At 39.7% G+C, this 23,398-nt stretch overlaps 1 protein-coding gene across 14 annotated transcripts in view; it reads left to right on the top strand.

Moving 5' to 3' along the window:
• NUP210L (nucleoporin 210 like) overlaps positions 1-23,398 on the top strand; it is an 82,908-nt gene that overhangs the window by 33,132 nt on the left and 26,378 nt on the right. For all 14 annotated transcript variants that reach the window (XR_008293172.1, XM_053209349.1, XM_027048593.2 and 11 more), the window contains 11 exons: positions 2,048-2,246; positions 4,452-4,597; positions 11,753-11,974; positions 13,504-13,677; positions 17,703-17,895; positions 19,617-19,705; positions 20,143-20,247; positions 20,553-20,654; positions 21,593-21,721; positions 22,068-22,195; positions 22,988-23,120. Coding sequence is in view for 13 of the 14 variants with exons in the window: in XM_053209349.1 (XP_053065324.1) it covers positions 2,048-2,246; positions 4,452-4,597; positions 11,753-11,974; positions 13,504-13,677; positions 17,703-17,895; positions 19,617-19,705; positions 20,143-20,247; positions 20,553-20,654; positions 21,593-21,721; positions 22,068-22,195; positions 22,988-23,120 (1,620 nt within the window). In the remaining variant the exon portion in view is untranslated. The remainder of the gene's footprint in view (positions 1-2,047; positions 2,247-4,451; positions 4,598-11,752; positions 11,975-13,503; positions 13,678-17,702; positions 17,896-19,616; positions 19,706-20,142; positions 20,248-20,552; positions 20,655-21,592; positions 21,722-22,067; positions 22,196-22,987; positions 23,121-23,398) is intronic.

The following is a 23,398-nucleotide window of genomic DNA, read 5'->3' as shown; positions in this document are numbered from 1 at the left end:
TGAGCATTTACTAAGTACTCTTAAGGCACTTAACTCCATACTAGATATCGTAGGACATTCAAAGCAACATAACATATCATCCCTGCTTTAAAGAATCTAAATTCTATTTGGGAGATCTATTCACATGAATTTAAATAACATTTTAAGGGAATGATGTGAGTTATTTTAAAGCAGTATATGATTGAGAGCTACTTGAATTGTGTAGTAAAAGTATTATTAATATATAAAAGAAAAATCCTTGTAGATTTGACTACTTAGAGACTGTCATGAAGAGATGAGAATTTGAACAAGTCTTTGAAAGATAGAGCCAAACTAAGGCCTAAGGATCAAACTCAACCTGCTGCTTTTTTGATAAAGTTTTATCAGAACACAGCCACCCTCATTCATTTATGTATTGCTACTTTCAAGCCACAACTAGAGAGTTGGGGGTTGTCTCAGAAACTGTGTGCCCGCCCCCCCCCCCCCGCAAGCCTAAAATGTTTGCTGTCTAGCTTATTCCAGAAAACTTTTGCTGATTCCCACGGTAGACAGTGGAGAGCCATCCCAGGTTTTTAAGGTCAATAATATGGTGGAGCTTGTGTTTAGAAAGTACCTGATTATTTTTTTTGTCGGTCACAAGTATAATATTAAAAAAAAAAAAGGAATGGAAGATATTTGCTAGTGCTATGTACTAGTAGATTAGAATTGATCGAAGGGAGAAAGGAGAAATGAAGGAAAAGTGTCCAGTTAAGCCTGGCTTAGTAATATGGTATTGAGAATAGAGAAAAGGGGGAAAATGAAGTGTTATTTTGCAGGTAGACTTAGTCAGATTTGATGCCCAGTGGAGTGGGGAAGACTGAAAGATTTTTTTAAAGACAGGGGTTTCTGCAGCTTTGGCAGCTGGATGAATATAAAATGCAAGAAAAGGAAAAAGGAAAAGAGGAAGATGATGAATTCAGTTTTGAATACATTTAGTGTGATTCACCTGCGGGGCATCTGGGTGAATATTTGGTATTGATAATAGGGTTCTGAAGTACAACTGAAAGATTAGGACTAGAAATAAACATTTGGAATTATCAGCATATGGTTGGCCATTGAAGTTTTGGAACTGGGTAAGGTTTCCGAGGAAGAGCATATAGGCAGAAGAGAAGGTGAACTCTAAGTAATATGTGTCATTTTAAGGGATGTAGGCAGAACAAGATGAACTAGCAGAAGGAGCAAGGAAAGTGACAGAAAAAATAGTCCCTTTGGGCTACCATAACAAAATACCACAGACTGGGTGGTGTATAAACAACAGAAATTTATTTCTCACAGTTTGGAGCCTGAGAAGTCCAAAATGACGGCACCAGCAGATTTGGTGTCTGGTGAGGGAAAATTCCAGATTCATAGGAGGCTGTCTTTTTTGCTGTAACCTCACATGGTAGAAGGGCTAGGGAGTTCTGTGGGGTCTCTTTTATAAAGGCACTAATTTCATTCATGACCTGATCACCTCCCAAAGTCCTCACCTCCTAATACCATCACTTTGGGGAATTAGGATTTCAACATAGGAATTTGAGGGGGGGGGGGGACACAAACATTTAATCTATAGCATTTAATCTATAGCAAAGACAAAAGATATTTTTTAAAAGACACTGAGAAGAGGAAGTGCTTTATATCTGAGGTTAGCAAAGTTTTTCTGCAAAGGGCCAGACAGTAAATATGTTAGCATTTGTAAACCACGTATATATACTCTCATATTCTTCTTTGTTGTCATTTGTTTTAAAACCTTTTAAGGATGTGAAAACCATTCTTAGCTTACAAAAACTAAGAAAATTGGGCACTGGCCATCATTTGCCAGATTCTTGCTGTATGGTGTCAGATGCTTTAGAGAAATCAGTTGATGAAGGAATGAAATGAGTGACATGATTAACACTCCCTCCCCAGCACACAGTATATGATACATATTTTTGTACACAAAACATACATATGTGTTTACGTACGTGTGTATTTAAATACTTAAGGAACGCTTTCTTTTCTTCTTAGACTTTCCTGACATAACTTCCTTGAAAGATTAATTTTTTCCCTCTAGATATATGTCCTGAAACTGAACAAAATGGAACTGTTACCATTTCATGCTGATGTGGAGATTGGCCAGATTATAGAAATCCCCATTGCAATGTATCATGTAAATAAGGAGACCAAAGAAGTCATCGTGTTCACAGACTGCTCTCATTTATTGTTGCATCTGAACATGGATAAGCAAGGGGTCTTTACTCTTCTCAAGGAAGGTAAGAGTAAGCCTTTTATTTTCTCCTTTCTTTGTCTTTGAATGAAAGGACCAATCATCAATTCAGAAACTACAAACTATAGTATAAATTCACATATTACCTTTCTTTGTAGTACTTTTATTTATTCCATCAACTGCCTTGTTATGATGTAATTTAAAAACAAAGGCACAGAAATTGAATAGCATTTTCAGAGTCCTTGTAGCTATTCCTTCAATTCCTATGAAGATCTTTCTAATCTCAAGCTTCCTCTTTCTTTAATATATATCATACATCTTTCTAAGATAGATGTAGTGACATTATTAATTTTATTCAAAAAAAGAAAGTATCTTTTTCTTTCTTTTTTTTTTTTTAATGTTTGTTTATTTTTGAGAGTGGAGGAAAGGCCAGAGATGGGGGGACAGAAGATCCAAAGTGGGCTCCGTGTTGTCAGCGGGTTTTGAATCATGAATGGTGACATCATGGCCTGAGCTGAAGTTGGATGCTTAACTGATGGAGGCCCTCAAGGCACCCCAAGAAAATATCTTTTTTTTTCTTTTTTTCATTTTTGAGAGACAGCATGACGGAGGGAGAGGCAGAGAGAGAGGGAGATACAGAATCCGAGGCAGGCTCCAGGCCCCAAGCTGTCAGCACAGAGCCCGATCTGGGGCTTGAACTCACGAACCATGAGATCATGACCCGAGCAGAAGTTGAACGCTTAACTGACTGAGCCACCCAGGTGCCCTGAAAATATCTTTTTCTAATGAAAAGAGAATATGAAAAGAGAATATGAAGAAGCTATCCATAAAGACCAACATCATTTTCTCTTACCAAACATTATGTGTGATCCTGATTACTATTGTCTTTTAATCAGTAATAACAGTGGGTAGCATCCAACATTTACTTAGCTATTTGCTATTTGCTAGGCTCTGTTCTGAATACTTTTCATATATTAGCTCATTTAATTCTCACAGTACATCTATAATTTGGACTTCTCCTTTGCCAAGTGTACTATATAATATCTCTTTCGGAATACCTGGGTAGCTCAGTAGGTTAAGCATCTGACTCTTCATTTCAGCTCAGGACATGAGCTCACGGTTTGTGGGTTCGAGCCCCGCCTCGGGCTCTGGGCTGACAGCGCGGAGCCTGCTTGGGATTCTCATCTCCCTCTCTCTCTGCCCCTCCCTCACTTGTGAGTACTCTCTCTCTCTCCTGTGTCTCTCAAATAAACAAACATTTAAAAAAATAATGTCTCTTTCCTCTTCTCTGTTCTCAAGGTGTGTCTCCTAATTTTTAGGCCCTCACTATCTCTCACCTAGAATATAACAACATCCTCCTAATGCTGCTTGCCTTTGATAATCCATGGCCACCACATGGAGTTTCATGAAACTCACTTTCATTACTTTTCCTGCTCAAAAATTGAGAGGCTTCTCACTGCTGGTGGAATAGAGCTGAAATCCTTAAAGTTTATGTTCAAGGCCTCTACAAGAAAACCCAGTGTGCCTTTTATAACTTCATATTTTGGCTTCATATATGTCTCTAGCCACACAAACTGCTTAAGTGAAAATTTCCCGTATAGCCACCCTTCACGGACTCCTGCGTATCTCATTTGTATTTCTATCTTTACTCATTCATCACTTGAGATACATCTTATACATGTCTAAATCTTCCTTTATCTCTCCAACTAGAAGTAATCTTTCTGTTTTCTAGACTCCATGTTTATCATTTTCTTTTTTTAACTTTTATTTTAGAGAGAGAGCATGAGCAGGGGAGAGGGGCAGAAGGAGAGAGAGAGTGAATCTCAGGCTCCAGGCCCAGCGCAGTGCAGAACCCAACCCGGGACAAGATCTTATGAACCATGAAATCATGACCCGAGCCAAAATCAGGAGTTGGACGCTTAACTGACTGAGCCACTTAGGCGCCCATGCTTATAATTTTCTATTAATACTTTAATTTATGTAAATGTTCACTTTCCCATTCTAAACTATAAATGCCTTTGCTGATATATATGTTATGTTCCTCACTGAACATAAAATTGTGTCTTACCTGATACATGTTAATAGAAGGAACAGATTTTTATATAGATTTGATATAAACATTTGGGGCCTAGTAGTGTATGAGATCAAGATGTTTTTTAATGTATTAAAATTCTTATATTTCTATAGACTGATCCCCATTGAGAACTGACTGCTTATTACCCTAATGAAGTCATGTTTTTTTGATTTGCAGGTATTCAAAGACCTGGACCAACGCACTGTTCTAGTACACATATAGCAGCCAAATCTCTAGGCCATACTCTGGTAACAGTGAGTGTGACTGAGTATGAAGAGTATTTGGAGAGCAGTGCCACATTTGCTGCTTATGAACCCCTAAAGGTGAGGCATTTCATGGTAAGGAACTGGCATATCTTTTCATGGAACCCACTGTGTCCACTTAGAGTCTTGCCAGCTGTCTGTGATTTCTGTGAAAGATCAGTTATATTTGTGTTCTCTTTATTTACCACTCCTTCACTCTTAGCTCTACAGTTCTGTCATCAAGCCTGAGTATCAGGGAGTGTACTCCCTCATGTGTCTGCCACAGGAATATCTTCAAGCTCTATCAGCAAGTTGTAGATCTTTTCATTTCTTTCTTCTTTTTTATTGAGGTATAAAATATGTATAGTAAATTACATTAAGTACGCTGATCTTAAGGTACTATTTGAATTTTTACATGTGCATATATACCTGTAAACATGACTCTGAACAAGATATTGAATATTAGTATGGTCTCTTTTAAAGAACTCTGAAAGAAAACTTGATTCTAGAGAGGGAGGTCGTCATCTTTTACCCTTTATACTTCAAGATTTTCAACAGAACAGTCATTATGGAGGGCCCTAAGGACTGGCCCGTTATAACTGGGACACTACGGCAGGTGGCAGTTCAAAACAAATGTAGAGCCTGGGATGCTTTCATAGTGGATCCCTTCAAGAACTACAACTGATATCTAAAAGTTCTTGCTAATAGATACACATCCCGACTCAGTGACTCTTGGGACAAGGAGACACTCAATGGGGGGGAATTAACACTAATGAAAGAAGCAAGGTAAGTTGTTAATTGTAATTTTGCATTTTAAGTTGGGCTTATTGCACATTATGCAGCATAAGTATTAAACATATGGTTCAAACATATTTATTTGTTCTCAGTGGATGAATCTTCCTACTTGCTTAATTAAATGAAAGTACTTGGCTGTGGTTCATTGTCATTTCATTAGGTTTTCTATTTTATGATTATTCCTAGCCTTATTTTATATTTATTGAGTCTCCACAAATCAGATGTGCATGGATGAAAACCATCGTTAAAGGAGAGGAAATAAAATGATGGTTTTCCTTTTCTTTCTTTTCTTTTTTAATTTTTTTAGTGTTTATTTTTTTTAATTAATTTATTTTGAGAGGGGTAGCACAAGCAGGGTAGGGGCAGAGAGAGAGGGGAGGGAGGGAATCCCAAGCAGGCTCTGCACTGTCAGCACAGATCCAGGTGTGGGGCTTGAACTAACGAACTGTGAGGTCATGACCTGAGCTGAAGGCAGATGCTTAACCAAATGAGCCACCCAGGCACCCCTTAATGTTTATTTTTGAGAGAGAGAGGGAGAGAGAGAGAGAGAGAGAGAAACGAACATGAGTGGGGGAGGGGCAGAGAGAGAGGGAGACAGAGAATCTGAAGCAGGATCCATGCTGTCAATGCAAAGCCGGATGTGGGGCTTGAACCCATGAACCATGAGATCGTGATCTGAACCGAAGTCAGATGTTCAGCCGACTGAACCACCCAAACACCCCTGATGGTTCCCTTTTCTGTGTAGTGCTTTGGTCATAAATTTTCCCCTTTACCTTCTTAAAAGAGTACATGTGTTCTACCTTTGTTATCAATATTACGTTTCAGTGCATGGTATAGTTCTCAATTTGTCCTTGTACATGGAATTTACATTCAATTCAGTTGATCTGGTTAATTTTGGACTATATATTTAGGAGAAAGGAATAGTTTGTCTTGCTTTCTCAAGGAGGCCTTCTGTGAAACCTTTGACTAATTCTGCTTCTCCTGTTAGAGGCTTGTGTGCACACTGTAGTGTGCCTTCTTGTAATGCTCATTATTCTCTTTACCAACTTCAAATCTGTCTTTCTCAGACCGTGAGCTCCACTGTGAGGCAGGACCTCATTTGATTTTTTATTACTGTATCCCCCAATGAGCCATCAATGAATACTTGTTGAATTGACTTACAAATACATTATTTAAGAGAGTACTGCCATTAGACACAGGAATGTTTAATTTTAGTAATTTCAATTATCAGTATGATTGACTAATTCAGGAAAGAAATACTAAGACATGATTTGTTTACATTTTTAGAATGATTTTTCAACCCTGTACTTCATTTTGCAACTTAGTCAATATTGTAGACACTGTGTGGCACAGGAAAATAACCTACACTTTGATAATACTTTATTCTCCTAAAACTTTATTCTCCAAGTTTGTTCATCTCTAAATAGGATACCAATCTTGACTGTACCCCTTAAGTGAGAGTTCTTTGAAAAATAGGATGAAGTGTATAGATGTATTATTTTATATATTTAGGACAAAAGTTATTTGCTAATTTAATAAAATATCCATTTAATGGGTAAATTCTTAGAAACATATAATCTTCCAGAGCTGAATCAGGAAGAAATAGAAAATCTGAACAGCATGATTGCTAGTAATGAAATTGAATCAGTAATCAAAATACTGACAAACAAAAGTCTAGGACCAGATGAGTTCACATGTGAATTCTACCAAACATTTAAGGAGGAGTTTATAGTTATTCTTCTCAAACAATTCCAAAGAATAGAAAAGGGAGGAAAGCTTCCAAATATATCCTACAAGGCCACCATTACCATACTACTAAAACTAGACAGAGACACCACAAAGAAATAAAACTACAGGTCAATAGCACTGATGAACATAACTGCTAAAGTCCTCAACAAAATATTAGCAAAGGGCGTATAACAATAGATTAAAAGGATCACTCACAAGTGGGATTTATTCCAAGAAAGCAAGGATGGTTTAGTATTCACAAATCAATGTGATACACCACATCAACAAAACACATGATAAAAATCATGATTATCTTGAGGGTGCCTCAGTGACTCAGTTGGTTAAGTGTTCAATTCTTGATTCTGGCTCAGGTCATGATCTTACAGTTTTGTGAATTCAGGCTCTGCGCTGATTATGTGGAGCCTACTCCTGCCCTCTCTCTGCCCTTCCCCCTGCTTATGCTCTCTCTCTCAAAATAAAGAAATAAACTTAAAAAAAAATCATGATTATCTGAACAGATGCAAGAAAAGGGTTTGACAAAACTCAATATGCATTAATGATGAAAAATCTCAACAAAGTGGGCTTAGAGATAACATATGTCAACATAATACAGACCCTGTATGAAAAAAACACAGCTAACACCATATTCAATGGTGAAAAACTGAGAGCTTTTCCTCTAAGATGAGGAACAGGACAAGGATGCCCACTGTCACCACTTTTGTTCAACATAGTACTGGAAGTCCTAGCCATACAATCAGACAAGAAATAAGTGGCATCTATATTGGTAAAGAAGTTAAACCATCACTGTTCACAGATGACATGATACTAAACATAGGAAATCCTAAAGACTCTACCAAAAAAATACTAGAAGTATTACGTAATAAATGAATTCAGTAGAGTTGCAGGATCCAAAATTGATACCCAGAAATCAGTGGTGTTTCTATACACTAATAAGTAGCAGAAAGAGAAATTAAGAAAATAATACCATTTACAGTTACACCAAAAAGAATAAAATACCTAGGAATAAACTTAACCAAGGAGGTAAAAGACCTGTACTGTGAAAACTATAGAACACTGACGAAAGGAATTGCAGATGACACAAACAGATGGAAAGATGTTCCATGCTTGTGGATTGGAAGATTTGATATAATTTAAAATGTTTTTAAATGTTTGTTTATTTTTGAGAGGGAGAGAGCATGTGCAGGGGAGGGGCAGTGAGAGAGGGAGACAGAGGATCTGAAGCGGGCACTGCACTGACAGCAGAGAGCCCAATGTGGAGCTTGAATTCACGAACCATGAGATCATGACCTGAGCTGAAGTTGGATCCTCAACTGACTGAGTCACCCAGGGGCCCCTTATTATTATTATTTTTAATGTTTATTTATTTTTGAGAGATACAGAGAGGCAGAGGATACAAGGCAGGCTCTGCACTGTCTGCACAGAATCCAATGTGGGGCTCAAACTCATAAGCTGTGAGATCATGAGCTGAAGTTGAACACTTAACTGACCGAACCACCCAGGTGCCTCAGAATTAATGTAATTTTTTAAAGTTTATTTATTTTGAAGAGAGAATCCCAACCAGGCTCCGCACTATCAGCATGGAGCCCGATGCGGGGCTCAAACTCATGAACCGTGAGATCATGACCTGAGCTAAAGCCAAGAGTCAGACACTCAACCAACTGAGCCACCCAGGCGCCCTGCCCCAGAATTAATGTTATTAAAATGTTTGTATTAGCCATGTAATCTACACAGATTCAATGCAATTCCTATCAAAATACCAACAGCATTTTTCACAAAACCAGAACAAATAATACTAAATTTATATGGGACCATACAAATGACCCTGAATAGACAAAGAAATCCTGACAAAGAAGAACAAAGCATGGAAGTATCACAATCCCAGATTTCAAGATATGCTACAAAGCTGTAGTAATCCAAACAGTGTTGTACTGACACAAAAATAGGTATGTAGTATGTAGATCAATGTAACAGACTAGAGAGCCCAAAAGTAAACCCAGGATTGTGTGGTCAATCTTTGACAAAGGAGGCAAGAATATACAATGAAGAAAGGAGGATCTCTTCAACAGATGGTGTTGGGAAACTGGACAGCCACATGAAAAAGAATGAGACTGGACTACTTCTTTCACCATGCATAGAAATAAACTCAAGATGGATTAAAGACCTAAATATGAGACCTGAAACCATAAAAAACCTAGAAGAGAACTGGGGCTCCTGGGTGGCTCAGTCGGTTAAGCACTGACTTCAGCTCACATCATGATCTCACGGGTTCATGAGTTCAAGCCCTGCATCAGGCTCACTGCTGTCAGCCCAGAGCCTGCTTCGGGTCCTGTCTCCCTCTCTCTCTGCCCCTCCCCCACTCATGCTCGCTCTCTCTCTCTCTCTCTCTCTCTCTCTCTCAAAAATAACCAAACATTAAAAATAAAAAGGGGCGCCTGGGTGGCTCAGTCGGTTGAGCGTCTGACTTTGGCTCAGGTCATGATCTCGTGGTTTGTGAGTTCCAGCCCTGCTTTGGGCTCTGTGCTGACAGCTCAGAGCCTGGAGCCTGCTTCGGATTCTGTGTCTCCTTCTCTCTCTGCCCATCCCCCACTTGTGCTCAGTCTCTCTCTGTCTCTCAAGAATAAATAAATGTAAAAAAAAAGTTTTTTTTAAAACAACTAAAAATAGAAATACCATGGGGTGCCTGGGTGGCTCAGTTAAGCATCCGACGTCGCCTCAGGTCATGATTTAGTAGTTCATGAGCTCGAGCCCTGCATTGGGCACTCTGCTGTCAGCACAGAGCCTGCTTCGGATCCTGTCTCCCTCTCTCTCTGCCCCTCCCCTGTTTGCTTGTGCACATGTGCTCTCTCAAAAATAAATGTTTTTAAAAAAAATACCATATGATCCAGTAATTCCACTACTAGGTATTTAACCAAAGAAAATGAAAACACTAATTTGAGAGGATACATGCACCCCTATGTTTATTGAAGCATTATTTACAACAGCCAGGGTATGGAAGCAGCCCAAGTGTCCCATCGGTAGGTGAATGGGTAAGGAAGATGTGGTAAGTATACACATGCACAAACTGGAATATTACATAGCCATAAAGAATGAGATCATACCATTTGTGACAACATGGATGGACTTAGAGGGTATTATGCTAAGTAAAATAAAGAAGTCAGACTGAGAAAGGTAAATGATTCCATATAATGTCACGAATGTGGAATCTAAAAAGCGAATAGATAAACAAAAAGCACAATCAGTCTTAGGAATACGGTGAACAAACTGATGGTGGTTGCTAGCTGGGAGGGGTAGGGGTTGGGCAAAATGGGTGAAGGGGAGGGGAGATACAGGCTTCTAGTTACTGAACGAATGAGTCCTGGGAATAAAAGTCACAGTGTTAAGGGAATGTAGTCGGTGCTGCTGTAATGATGTTATATGGTGACAGATGGTAGCTGCACTTGTGAGCACAGCACAACATACAGAGATGTCGAATCACTATGTTGTATTCTTGACACATTTAACATTGTGTGTCAACTATACTCAAAATATATATACATTTTAAATGCCTATACAGGGGTGCCTGGGTGGCTCAGTTGGTGGAGTGTCTGTTTGACTCTTGATTTTGGCTCAGGTCATGATCTCACAGTTTCTGGGTTTGAACCCTACGTCGGGCTCTGCGCTGACAGCATGGAGCCTGCTTGGGATTTTTTTTTTCTCTCTCTCTCTTCCCCTCCTCTACTTGTGCTATTTTTCTCTCTCTCAAAATAAATAAATAAACTTTAAAAAAACAGTAATTCCTAAAAAAAATTTTTAAATGCTTATACAGCTATTGTTCAATACCTTTTATGTGCACAATATTATATTAAATCCAGCTGAGGGAGATAAATTCTCTTTTATTATTTTATTTTTTTTAATGTTTATTTTTGAGAGAGAGAGAGAGCGAGAGAGAGCACACGTGCACACACACAAGTGGGGAAGAGGCAAAGAAAGAGGGGGACAGGATTGGAAGTAGGCTCAGAGCTGTCAGCACAGAGCCTAACACAGAGCTTGAACTCGTGCACCATGAGATCATGACCTGAGCTGAAATCAACGGTCAGATGCTTAACCTACTGAGCCACCTGGGTACCCTGCATAAGACTTATTAGACTCACATATGAAGCATTTGACACATTTAAACAGCATTAGGAGGGGTGCCTGGGTGGCTCAGTCGGTTGAGCGTCCAACTTCGGCTCAGGTCATGATCTCGTGGTCCGTGAGTTCGAGCCCTGCGTTGGGCTCTGTCCTGACAGCTTGGAGCCTGCTTGGGATTCTGTGTCTCCCTCTCTGCCCCTCCCCCACTCATGCTATGTCTCTCTCTCTCTCTCTCTCTCTCTCTCTGTCAAAAATAAGTAAACATTAAAAAAAATTAAAAAAAAATAAACAGCATTAGGAGATGACTTAATGTACAAATGAATAGTACAGATGAATGCTGCAAGAACTTAGCGGATGTGGAAGTGGTTGTGGTCTGGAATGATGAGACATTAATGGGTGAAGTGACCCACAGGCCTGAATATATCGGTAGGATCTAAATTAGTACAGAGGTTGAGAAGCTTCCAAGTGAGAGGCATCATGTACATGTCTCCTGGTTTGGGAATTAACAATCTACGAGTTTTTCGCTGAGAAAACTGTTGAGTTGACCAATCGAGGATAATTTCTTTCTTTGAATGTCATCAGGCTGTAAACCCTGTGGAAGTGGCGTTGGTGACATGGCGGTCTGCAAAGGAAATGGTATTTGAAGGGGGCCCGTGTCCATGGATCTTGGAGCCCTCCCGATTCTTTTTGGAGTTGAGCATGGAGAAGACAGAGAAAATTGAATTAACACAAGTCCGGCTGCCAGCTAAGCGAAAACAGAACCAGTACATCTACCGGGTACTGTGCCTGGATTTAGGGGAACAAGTAAGTAGAAAATATGTTTTCCCTAACATTTCTTTTAGCAATTAATACTCCAACAAATCTTTTGTGTTTCTAGCCATTCCTTTTCAGATTCTTTTTTTTAATGCTAATTTATTTATTTTTGAGAGACAGAGTGAATGGAGGAGGGGCAGAGATAGAAAGAGGGAGAGCATCTCAAGCAGGCTTCACACCATTAGTTCAGAGCCTGACATGGGGCTCAGACTCTCAAACCATGAGGTCGTGAGCCAGGCGTTAAGCATCAAGAGTCAGATGCTTAACCAACAGAGCCACCCAGGGGCTCCCTTTCCTTTTCAGATTCTAATAGATTTCATTTATACTAGATAGGAAAATTCTAATTACCAGTTAAAGGCCTTTTAAAAAAACTTTTGCAATCCTTTAAATGTACTCAAAGATTTTACTCATTTGATAATTCTGACAGTTCACTAAATGGTTCAAGATTCTTTTGTAATCATGAGCTTATTTCAGTCACTTTATCACTATAATTCAAATCTTTGTTGTCTAGACTAGATGTTATATGGTTCCTCACCTCCAAAGAATGCAAGGAAGGGAAAGTTAAAGTCATCTATTAGCAATTTTGATTGGTTAGCAATTGTGAGTGGTGAGCAGTTTTGAAGAACCAGTTAGATCTATGCAGATAAGATAGTATGTTGCCTTTTATCAGTTCAATTAGTTTTATTATTTTAGAGGTAGTGATGGATCCGCCCAGCTATGCCCTGCTTCTATCAACACCAGAAACAAAGGTTTGCAGTTTGACTGGGGTTGAGAATTCAGTGTATGACTCTGTGTAACCAGCTCACAAGAAATCGATATGTGATTTTAATTAATAAGAACTGTGCTTCTTTCTAAAGTCTCTCGTGAACTTTGTTGTGTATGTGGCTGGCTGTCAGCGTCAGAGTCATCACCCCTGTTGGAGCCCTCTAACCTTTTGTCTCCACGGTCTGTTACTCATTTGGTGTTCCACCAGAGAAAGGTTGAAACACAGTATAGTTTTTCCACTTTTTACCAACTGATAACAAAAGATTTGGTGGAGGAAAAGACTGAAGTGATTGATCAGAATTAGGTTGTTGTTTTTTTTTTTATTTTTTTTTCAACGTTTATTTATTTTTTGGGACAGAGAGAGACAGAGCATGAACGGGGGAGGGGCACAGAGAGAGGGAGACACAGAATCGGAAACAAGCTCCAGGCTCTGAGCCATCAGCCCAGAGCCTGACGCGGGGCTCGAACTCACGGACCACGAGATCATGACCTGGCTGAAGTCGGACGCTTAACCGACTGCGCCACCCAGGCGCCCCCAGAATTAGATTTTTTAATGTTCCCTTTGCTTCCAAATTTCCGTGATACCTTTGTTTCTCTTAGCACAAGAACTATGTGCATAGATTAAGAACTATGATGATTATGATGTCCAGAGACACCCTGTACTGGAGATTGAACGATTCTAAAGTGTATAGATTGGCCCAGCTGACATCGAGTGTCTACTCATGGTTGCCTCTTGCTCTGCTGTTTCCTTAAAGGCTCTGACATTCCGAATTGGAAATCACCCAGGTATCCTGAACCCTAGTCCAGCTGTGGAGGCTGTGCAGGTACGCTTCATGTGTGCCCACCCTGCCAGCATGTCAGTAACCCCAGTGTACAGAGTGCCAGCTGGTGCCCAACCATGCCCTCTGCCACAGCACAACAAGCAACTGGTGAGTACAGTGGTGCCAACTAATTTGGCACTTTTGTCTTCTGTGCCTTAGAGATAAATGCTCTGAAGTATGGCTTTTGTCTTATCAAAGTTACACTTGATCTTAGCCAAAAGGCCGAGAAGCAATTGTTGTCTTACTAAAGTTAAGGAGACTGGGGGCGCCTGGGTGGCTCAGTCGGTTGAGCGGCTGACTTCGGCTCAGGTCATGACCTCGCACTCCGTGAGTTCGAGCCCCACGTCAGGCTCTGTGCAGGCAGCTCGGAGCCTGGAGCCCGCTTTCGATTCTGTGTCTCCCTCTCTCTCCCCCCCTCCCCTGCTCATCTCTCTCACTCTCAAAAATCAATAAATGTTAAAAAAAGTTTTTTTAAGTTAAGGAGACTGTTTTATTTGTTATTCATTCCCTGATAGTGTCTGAAAAGAGATGATTAAACTAAGTTAGAATTGGCTACACCTAGTGACATTTGATGACTTAATGACTTTGCTTACTGTACATAGGTACATAGTCAGCTTATAATTATGGCAACAAGCAATGGAGATGTCTCCAAACTTCCAGTTAGTTTGGTTAATATTTTTCCCTCACAGATGTTTTATTGGCATTATTGGTAAGTAATAGAATTTATCTCTACTCCAGACCCATGAAGAATAATGATAAGCAATAGCGTGGCTAGTAGGGAATGAGGAATAAATGAGTTTTCTAACCTTGAAACTAGAACATCAGACTATAAACTAAGTGAGGTGGACTTTAATTCCAAGCATAGGAGAACAGAAGTCATTTCTTAGAGAACAGAACAACCAATTATTCCTGTTTAGAGATGGAGAAACTGAGGCTCCTGGGAGTTGAGTAACTTCTCCAAAGTCATAAAGCTACAAAGCAGCACATTCTGTCTGACTCCAAAGCTCTTGTTTTTTACTTTTATACTATTCTGTCTTTTTATTATAAAATAACAAGAATATGAGATGTTAGTGTTAGGAACTCATTTTTTTCAGAACTAAATTCCATGTGAAATATTACTCGAAGTTTATAAATGATTTACTTTTTTAAAATCCACTTAGATGGAGCAGAATAAAAGTTATCTGTATAGTTGTCATTCAGTGTCACATTTTTCATTTGAAATAATTTAAATTTATAAAAAATTTGCGGTGTGCCTGGGTGGCTCAGTCGGTTAAGTGTTCAACTCTTGATCTGGGCTCAGGTCATGATCTCATGAGTTTGAGTCCTACATCGGGCTCTGGGCTGAAGGCTCAGAGCCTACTTGGGATTCTGTCTCTCCTTCTCTCTGCCCCTCCCCTGCTTATGCTCTCTCTCTCAAAATAAACTTTTAAAAAATTTTACAGAAAATTTGCAGGAAAAGTACAACTTCTTATCTTGCAACCATTTAGGAGCAATTTACAAACATATTTCTCCATACTTTAGAATTTATTTTTTTGGAATTAAATATAATATACATACCGTAAAACTGACCCTTTTAAAAGTGTACAAGTGGTGCCTGGGAGGCTCAGTCAGCTGAGCATCTGACTTTGGCTCAGGTCGTAATCTGTCAGTTTGTGGGTTTGAGCCCTGCATTTCATTTTTCAAGGATTATTGTGCTCAGTATAGAATTCTGAGCTGGCAGTCTTTTTCTTTCATCATTGGCTTCTGTGGTTTCTTATAAGAAATTAGGTGTTAATCCTCTCTCTTTCTGCTTTTATGATTCTGTCTTTCTCTTTGACTTTGGAAAGTTTGATTATTATGTGTCTAGATGTATGTATCTTTGAATTTATCCTACCTGGAGTTCTTTGCACTTCTTGGATGTTTAATGTTTTTCATCAACTTGGGAAGTTTCTAGCCGTTGTTTCTTCAAATATCCTTTCTTCCTCTTTTTTCGCTCTCTTTTCCTTTTAGGACTCTCATTTTACATATGTTAACACACTCAGTGGTGTCCTATGAGTCTCTGATGTTGTTCATTTTTCTTCATTCTTTTTTCCTCCTGTTCATCAGACTAGATCATCTCATTTGATTTATTTTGAAGCTTTCTGATTCTTTCTTCTGGCTGTTCAGATCTGCTGTTGAGTTCCTGTAGAGAAATTTTCATTTCAGTTATTACACTTTTCAACTTCATAATTTAATTTTGGTCTTTTATTTATTCTGTATATATGAGACATTATTTTCATACTTTCCTTTAGTTATTTAGACATGAATTTCTTTAGTTCTTTGAGCAAAATAGTTGACTAAAAGTCTTTTTCTCAGGGCACCTGGGTGGCTCAAAGGGTTGAGCACCTCACTGTTGATATCAGCTCAGGTCATGATCCCAGAGTCATGGAATCAAGCCATGCGTTGAGCTCTGCACTGAACACAGAGCTCTCTCTCCCTTTGCCCCTCTCCCCCCTGCACACTCTCTCTCCTTCTCTCTCTTAAATTAAAAAAATTTTTTTTAATTAAAAAAAACCTCTTTGTCTAGTAAGTCCAGTGTCTGAGCATCTGCAGGGACAGTTTCTGTCAGCTGCTTTTTTTCCTATATATGGGCTGTACTTTTATTGTTTCTTTGCATCTCTAATAATTTGTTGTTGAAAACTTGACATTTTGTATATTTTTTAAATGTTTATTTATATTTGAGAGAGAGAGTGTGAGCAGGAGAGGGGCAGAGAGAGGGAGACACAGAAACCAAAGCAGGCTCCAGGTTCTGAGCTGTCAACACAGAGCCCAATGCAGGGCTCAAACCCATGAACCATGAGATCATGATCTGAGCCAAAGTCGGACGCTTAACTGACTGAGCCACCCAGGTGCCCCAAAAAGTTGACATTTTAAATAACATAATCTAGCAATTCTGAAATCATATTGTTCCCCTTAATAGGTTTTGTGGTAGTTACTGTTTTTTGTTGTGGTAGTGGTTTAGTAACCTTTTCTGAACTAGTTTGGTAATGTCTGTATTCTTTCTTTGTCCTCTGTGGCCACCAAAGTTTCTGCTAGGTTAGCTTTGTGGTCAGCTAATTGTTGGATATAGATTTCCTCAATTCCAGGTATATTTGTGGGGATTATGTTAAATTTATAGGTAAATTCAGAATAACTGAAATTTTTATGATGTTGAGTCATCCTTTCATATGATGTATGTATGTTATATATGTTTCATAAGAATATATATCTATCAAGGTCAAATCTAGATCAAAAATAAAACACAGGTATGGAAGATACTTTGAGGGACATTGGGGAAAAATAAATATTGACTGTATATTAGATGAAACTGAATTAATATTCTTGTGTGTGCTAATACTGTTTTTCTTAGAATATTCGCATTCTTAGAAAATGCATGCTAAATTATTTAGGGGTAAAGCGTCATGATGTTTACATCATTTAGCAAAAAATAACCCAAGGGCACCTGAGTGGGCTCAGTTGGTTAAGCATCCAACTTCGGCTCAGGTCATAATCTCGTGCTTTGTGGGTTTGGGCCCCACATTGAGCTTTGTGCTGACAGCTCGGAGCCAGGAGCCTGCTTCAGATTCTGTGTCTCCCTCTCTCTCTGCCCCTCCCCTGTTCACACTCTGTTTCTCTCTCTCTCTCGAAGATAAATAAACATTAAAAAAAAACAACAACCCAGACACACACACTTGGTTGGAGGGTAGGAAATTAGAGGGAGAGACAGATAACACAAGTGGTGAATCCAGGTGAGATGTGTCTCAGTACTCATTATACTATTCCTTCATCATATCTGTTGGTTTGAAAATTGTCAAAGAAAATAGATTGGGAGAAACATGAGCCCCAGCTTCAGGGATATCTTACTGCCTCCTGTGTTGTTTTTTTCCTTTTTTTATTTCTTTTTTTTTAAATTTTGAGAGAGAGCATGAGTGTGAATGGGGGAGGGACAGAGAAAGAGGGAGAGAAAGAATCCCAAGCAGGCTCCATGCTGTCAGCACAGAGACCAATGTGGGGCTTGAACCCACGAACCATGAGATTATGACCTGAGCAGAAACCAAGAGTCAGACACTTAATTGACCAACCCACTCAAGCGCCTTGCTTTTCTTTTCTTCTTCTTTTTTATTTTTTTAATGCAGATTCCTGTGTCAAGCCTGAGGGACACAGTCTTGGAACTGGCAGTGTTTGATCAGCACAGGAGAAAGTTTGATAATTTCAGTTCACTAATGCTAGAATGGAAATCCTCAAATGAAACACTCGCTCATTTTGAAGATTATAATTCAGTAGAGATGGTAGCAAAGGATGACGGCAGCGGACAGACCCGGCTACACGGTATTATGGTGACTTACAAATCCTTTCGCATAACCTGCTAAATGTTTCTGCACTAAGTATTTCCCTTGAGTGATGGTTTATTTTATTTATATATATTTTTTTCACGTTTGTTTATTTTTGAGAGAGCATGAGCGGGGGAGGGGCAGAGAGAGAGGGAGGCACAGAATCCGAAGCAGGCTCCAGGCTCTGAGCTGTCAGCACAGAGCCCGACGCGGGGCTCGAACTCACAAACCATGAGATCATGACCTGAGCCGAAGTTGGACACTTGACTGACTGAGCCACCCAGGCACCTTGGTGACAGTTTATTTTAGATTTTATCATACCTCTCCTTTCATCTTTGATTATTGTATGTTTTAGCAAACATAAATGTAGATTTCCTTGGTTGCAAAGCTAGGGTCTAGGATGCAGTATTTCTCACAAGAACATAAAATTACTTTTTAAAATATATTTATTGCCTATTATTTACCTAATAATGAAAATTTTATTCATTTATTAGAAAATATATATTGGGGTGCTATTAAATGTAAGGGCCTGTGCTAGGCACCTGAAGGTGGAGTGGTACGTGAGATAGTCGCGGCCTCTGCCTTAATAGACTTCAAACATTACAACTGTGTTAGGTGTTTTGATGGGCAACTATTAGGTGCTTTAAGATTTACAATAGGAGAACCTAACCTAGTTCAGAACAGAGAAGGCTGCCTGAGAAAGTAACATTGACACTGAGACCTTAACATTGCAGGGGCAATAGAAAGAGGAGACAGAAAACTGAGCCAAATAAAGTGAGTGAATCCTACAGAAGGGCCAGAGGAACAAGCAGAGGTCCCGAGAGGCCAGCGAACCCTCATATGTAATTGCTTCTCAAGCCTCTGCTTGTATCACATTTGCCATTTCACCAAAGCAAGTCAGCTGCCAAAACCAGAGTCAAGGTGGATGAGAACTACTCAAAGGCATGGATACCAGCAGGCACAATTATATGGCAGTCTACCACAGATCAGTCCCAAAGGTGAAGAAAAAAGGGGTACAATTTCTGGCATGAGCATTTAGACGGATGGTATATCCATTCATGAAATAAGAAACACTAGAGAAGGGGAAGTAAAGATTCAGCCTTCTCCCCACTCACAGGAAACTTACCCATAGGACAAGTCTAAGAGCTTGGGAACGTGGAAACATAGTACTCAAGTGTATGTAATACTATAATGCTCTAATACCATAATACTGTAACCGTATGGTATAGTTAGTGTAAAAAATGGTAGCAAGGAGGGGTGCCTGGCTGACTCCGTGGTTAACTGTCCAACTCTGGGTTTCGGCTCAGGTCATGATCTCAGTTTTGTGAGTCTGGGCCCTGCGCCAGGCTCTATGCTGATAGCTCAGAACCTGCTTGGGATTCTCTCTCTCCCGCTCTCTCATCCCTTGCCCACTTGCTCTCTCAATCTCTCTCTCTCTCTCTGTCTCTCAAAATAAAGAAGCTTAAAAGAATAAAAACTTTCTGTAAAAAAAATTTTTTTAAATAATAAAGAAGCTGAGAAATAAAGTGGTTGTCCAGGGTCCCTTAGGAATATAGTGGCAGAGTCAACACAAAAACTTAGTTTTCAGTTTCTTGTATATTTCCCCACAAAGTTTTTCCTCTATGCAATAAAACATCATTTGGGAAAAATTAGGGCAAAATTTGGTTTTCTGGAGACATTTTTGTGTTCTACATGTTATTGTTTCTCCTATATCTCCAGGTCATCAGGTCCTTAAGGTACATCAGTTAAAAGGGACTGTACTCATTGGAGTCAATTTTGTGGGCTATTCAGAGAATAAAAGTCCAAAGGTAAGTGGAGACTATTATATTAGAAATAGAAATCAGGGGCGCCTGGGTGGGTCAGTTGGTTGGGTGTCCGACTTTTGGTTTCAGCTCAGGTTGTGATCCCAGGATCATGGGATCAAGCCCCATGTTGGGCTCTGCACTGAGTGTGGAGCCTGCTTAAGATTCTCTTTTTCCCTCTGCCCCTCTCCCCTGCTCGCGTGCACTCTCTCTCTCTAAAATAAAAAAATAAAAAATAAAGGAAAGAAATGGAAATCACTGAAATTTAAGGCTTTTCTTTAAACTTCATTTATTTATAACTTAAAAATCATTTATAACTAACTCTGAGAACTATGCACCTCTCTGATTCTGTTATCTTTGGCATGTGAAAGAACATTGGGATCTTCTCTCAGCTGAGGAATTAAAAGTTTATACTCACCTTTGTGGTGCCTGTGTGTTTCTAGGAACTTTCCAACTCGCCCAGATCTGCGGCCGTGGAACTGCTCCTGGTAGATGATGTAACTATACTGCCTGAGAACGCCACCATCTATAACCACCCTGATGTGAAGGTAGGAGTTGGAGGGATCTAGTGAAATTAGATCTGGTTGGAGGGGAAGAGTATTAGGTTATTAAGGTTAATGTATGGCAATTAAAAAAAAAAAAAGCTCCCTTACATATTGAAAATCAGTGATAAGCATATGTAACACATATGTAATACCTTGGGTAGTAATACTTTAATAATCATAGTTTGTCTTTGGTCCATTGACCTTAATCTTTTAATCTCATACTCTTCCTTCAGTAGCTAGGAATTACTTTCTTTGACTTATTTATAAACCGAATAAAATGGAATATTGTTTGTCTGATCTTTCCATAGGAAATATTTAGCCTTGTGGAAGGATCTGGTTATTTTTTGGTCAACAGCAGTGAGCAGGACATTGTCACCATCACTTACATGGAAGCAGAAAGCTCTGTCCAGGTAAGTTCTAGAGATAGGTCCCAGGTTGATAGTCTCAGGTCAAAGCTCATTCTTACGAAAATGATTGGGAAAAAATGCCATTGTGTGTCTCGAACTTGTTATAAAAGTAACATTTGCCTCTTTTTTTTTAACCTACATACATTCGCCAACCAAAAACAAGGTTTGTTTTTTTTTTTTTTTTCCTTCAACTAGCTGGGCAAGTTTTGCTTCTGGTTAAAATGAGACAGTATAGGAGACATCTAATTGTAAGATTTTCATTAAAAGAGGGTTCGTTTCTATAAATTTCAAAGGGTGGTTAATTAGATGTTCTGTCGACTTTATAACATGAGGATATAATGTTTTTAGCCAGGATATGACAACTCAATATATTAAGCTATCTTTGTAGTCAGTATGCCAAGGCATTTGCTTTTAGTTGACTTTTAGTAATAAAAATAATAGCTTACATTAGCATAACTGTATATTTCCTTTCCTTCTAAAAGCTCAAAGGAATGTAACTTACCTTGGTCATAATGTTTGTTTTTAAGAGGGTGGATTCAGCACTGCCTGCAGGTGCCATGCTGGGCAGGACCCACAGCACAGGACAGAAAACCAGGTCTTCCCACTGCTTCCCTCCCGCCCCATGGCCCCCGTTGCACTGGTGATTTCAGCATAAATGGACTGGATTTTCTTCATGAAATCCTTTCCCCATTCATAGTTAAGAGGCTGGATATGTATGTTGTATTTTGCCTCAATTCAGTCAACTTAAACTTTGCTCTTTGTCAGTTAGTATTTGTTAAGGGTGCATATTGTGCTGTGCCTAAAACACGTAATGTGACCTCTCAGTTCCCATCACAAAGGAAGTAAGTTGTTGTATTTCGTGCTTTTAGTGAAAATAGTTGTTTTGATTATGCTCAGGGCACGTGTGCTTCTTTACCCAGCTACCATCTTCTTCCTTCTAGTTAGTTCCAGTACATCCTGGATTTCTCACCTTGGAGGTCTATGATCTGTGCTTAGCTTTCTTGGGTCCAGCAGTGGCCTACCTCAGGGTGTCAGACATACAGGAGCTGGAGCTTGACCTGATCGATAAGGTGAGAGACGTTTGCTGTGTTGCATCAGAGAAGCAGTTGCATCAGAGAAGCAGGCCTCGTTTTCACCCTGTAGCCTCACTTCACGTAGTCTATGTGGCTCCTGTGTGTGCACCAGGACCTTCAGTGATGTTCATGGAAATACCTGTCCTTAAAGAACAATGCTCCAACATACAAGATAAACAGTACTCGCAGCTAAACCAGCACGTATGGGTTAGGGCCATTTGATCAAAACCTGACCGGGAGCATTCAGCGCAACAAAACACTTTGTCACCCTCAAAGAGTTATTAGACTGTCCTTGGTGAATGACATACTCCTACTAAAATTACCTTTCTTTTTTAACAACTAGGTTGAAATAGGTAAAACTGTGTTAGTAACTGTGAGGGCTCTCAGCCCTTCCAAACACCCATTCCGAAATAAGTACTTCAGAAACATGGAGCTTAAACTGCAGTTGGCTTCTGCCATCGTCACCCTGACGTGAGTGCCACCTCAATGCCTCCTCCCCAGGCTGAGCACCAAGCACCTGCTCTCCCTGTGTTCTTCTCTCCTTTTCTGTCACAGGGCCTTTCAGCCCGTACTCTCCCCATATCCAGCTCTGTACAAAGTGCCCCTTCCACGTTCTCAGATATGTTTTGTGGGACAGATTGACACATCTCATGAATATTCCCATCTCATGAAACTTCTTGGATGATATCCCCTGGGGTGCTTCAGGATAGAGGACCTTCAGAAATCTCCCTAGAAGCAGAGGTGCTGGTACTCCCCTCTGTGAAAGGGGAGTACAGAGAATCCAGGGCGGCTTAGGATTTGCAGTTTTGCCAGCGTTTGCAACGTTGCCCTTATTCCTTTGGAGCCTTGGAATAAATATTTGGCCTTCAGGAGCTTCCTGCCTTTGCCATGAACTTTGTCTTGACTCTGGAAATTAACTTTCTGGCTGTTCCCTCTAACTACAGTTAAAATGAACAGAAAATGTTAATTAAAGCATCTTAGAAAGAAGCATAACTTGCTGCTCTTAAAATCAAATCTTTCTCGGGTGGCTCGGTTAAAGTGTCCAACTTCAGCTCAGGTCATAATCTCACAGTTTGTGAGTTCAGGCCCCGCATGGGGCTCTCTGTGGTCAGCACGGACCCAACTTTGGATCCTCTGTCTGTGTGTGTCTCTCTCTCTCTGCCCTGCCCCCCACTCACGCACACCCTCTCTCTCTCAAAAATAAATAAAAACATTTTTAAAAAATCAAATCTTTCTTACCTAAAAACACATGTGTCTTTGTAGGCTCATGGAGGAGCAGGATAAATACTCTGAAAATTATATCCTTCGAGCTGTTGCTATTGGGCAAACCACACTTGTGGCTGTTGCCAGGGACAAGATGGGGAGGAAATTCACATCAGCCCCTCGCCAGATTGAGGTAAGGAAACCATCTCATCCAGAATCCATACCTCAGCTCATTTACCTTTATTCATCTTTTTCTGTTTAGTTTGCACAAGTTAAAAATCATGTGATGGAAGAAAATGATAGTTGTCTGACTCTTAAAGCAATATGTAATTTACTTTAGGTTTTTGTTTTTCTGTGTGAAAGTAATATGCTTCTTGTAGAAAATTTGGAAAGCAAAAAATAAAGACACAGCATGAAAATCACCTATAATTCCACTACTTAGAGGTAACCATTATTAATATTTTGGTGTAT

The sequence above is a fragment of the Acinonyx jubatus genome, chromosome E4, assembly GCF_027475565.1.
Source record: "Acinonyx jubatus isolate Ajub_Pintada_27869175 chromosome E4, VMU_Ajub_asm_v1.0, whole genome shotgun sequence".
In the NCBI taxonomy this organism is placed as follows: domain Eukaryota; kingdom Metazoa; phylum Chordata; class Mammalia; order Carnivora; family Felidae; genus Acinonyx; species Acinonyx jubatus.
The sequence above is the reverse complement of the archived record's forward strand: the minus strand, read 5'-3'. Positions and strand labels throughout refer to the sequence as shown.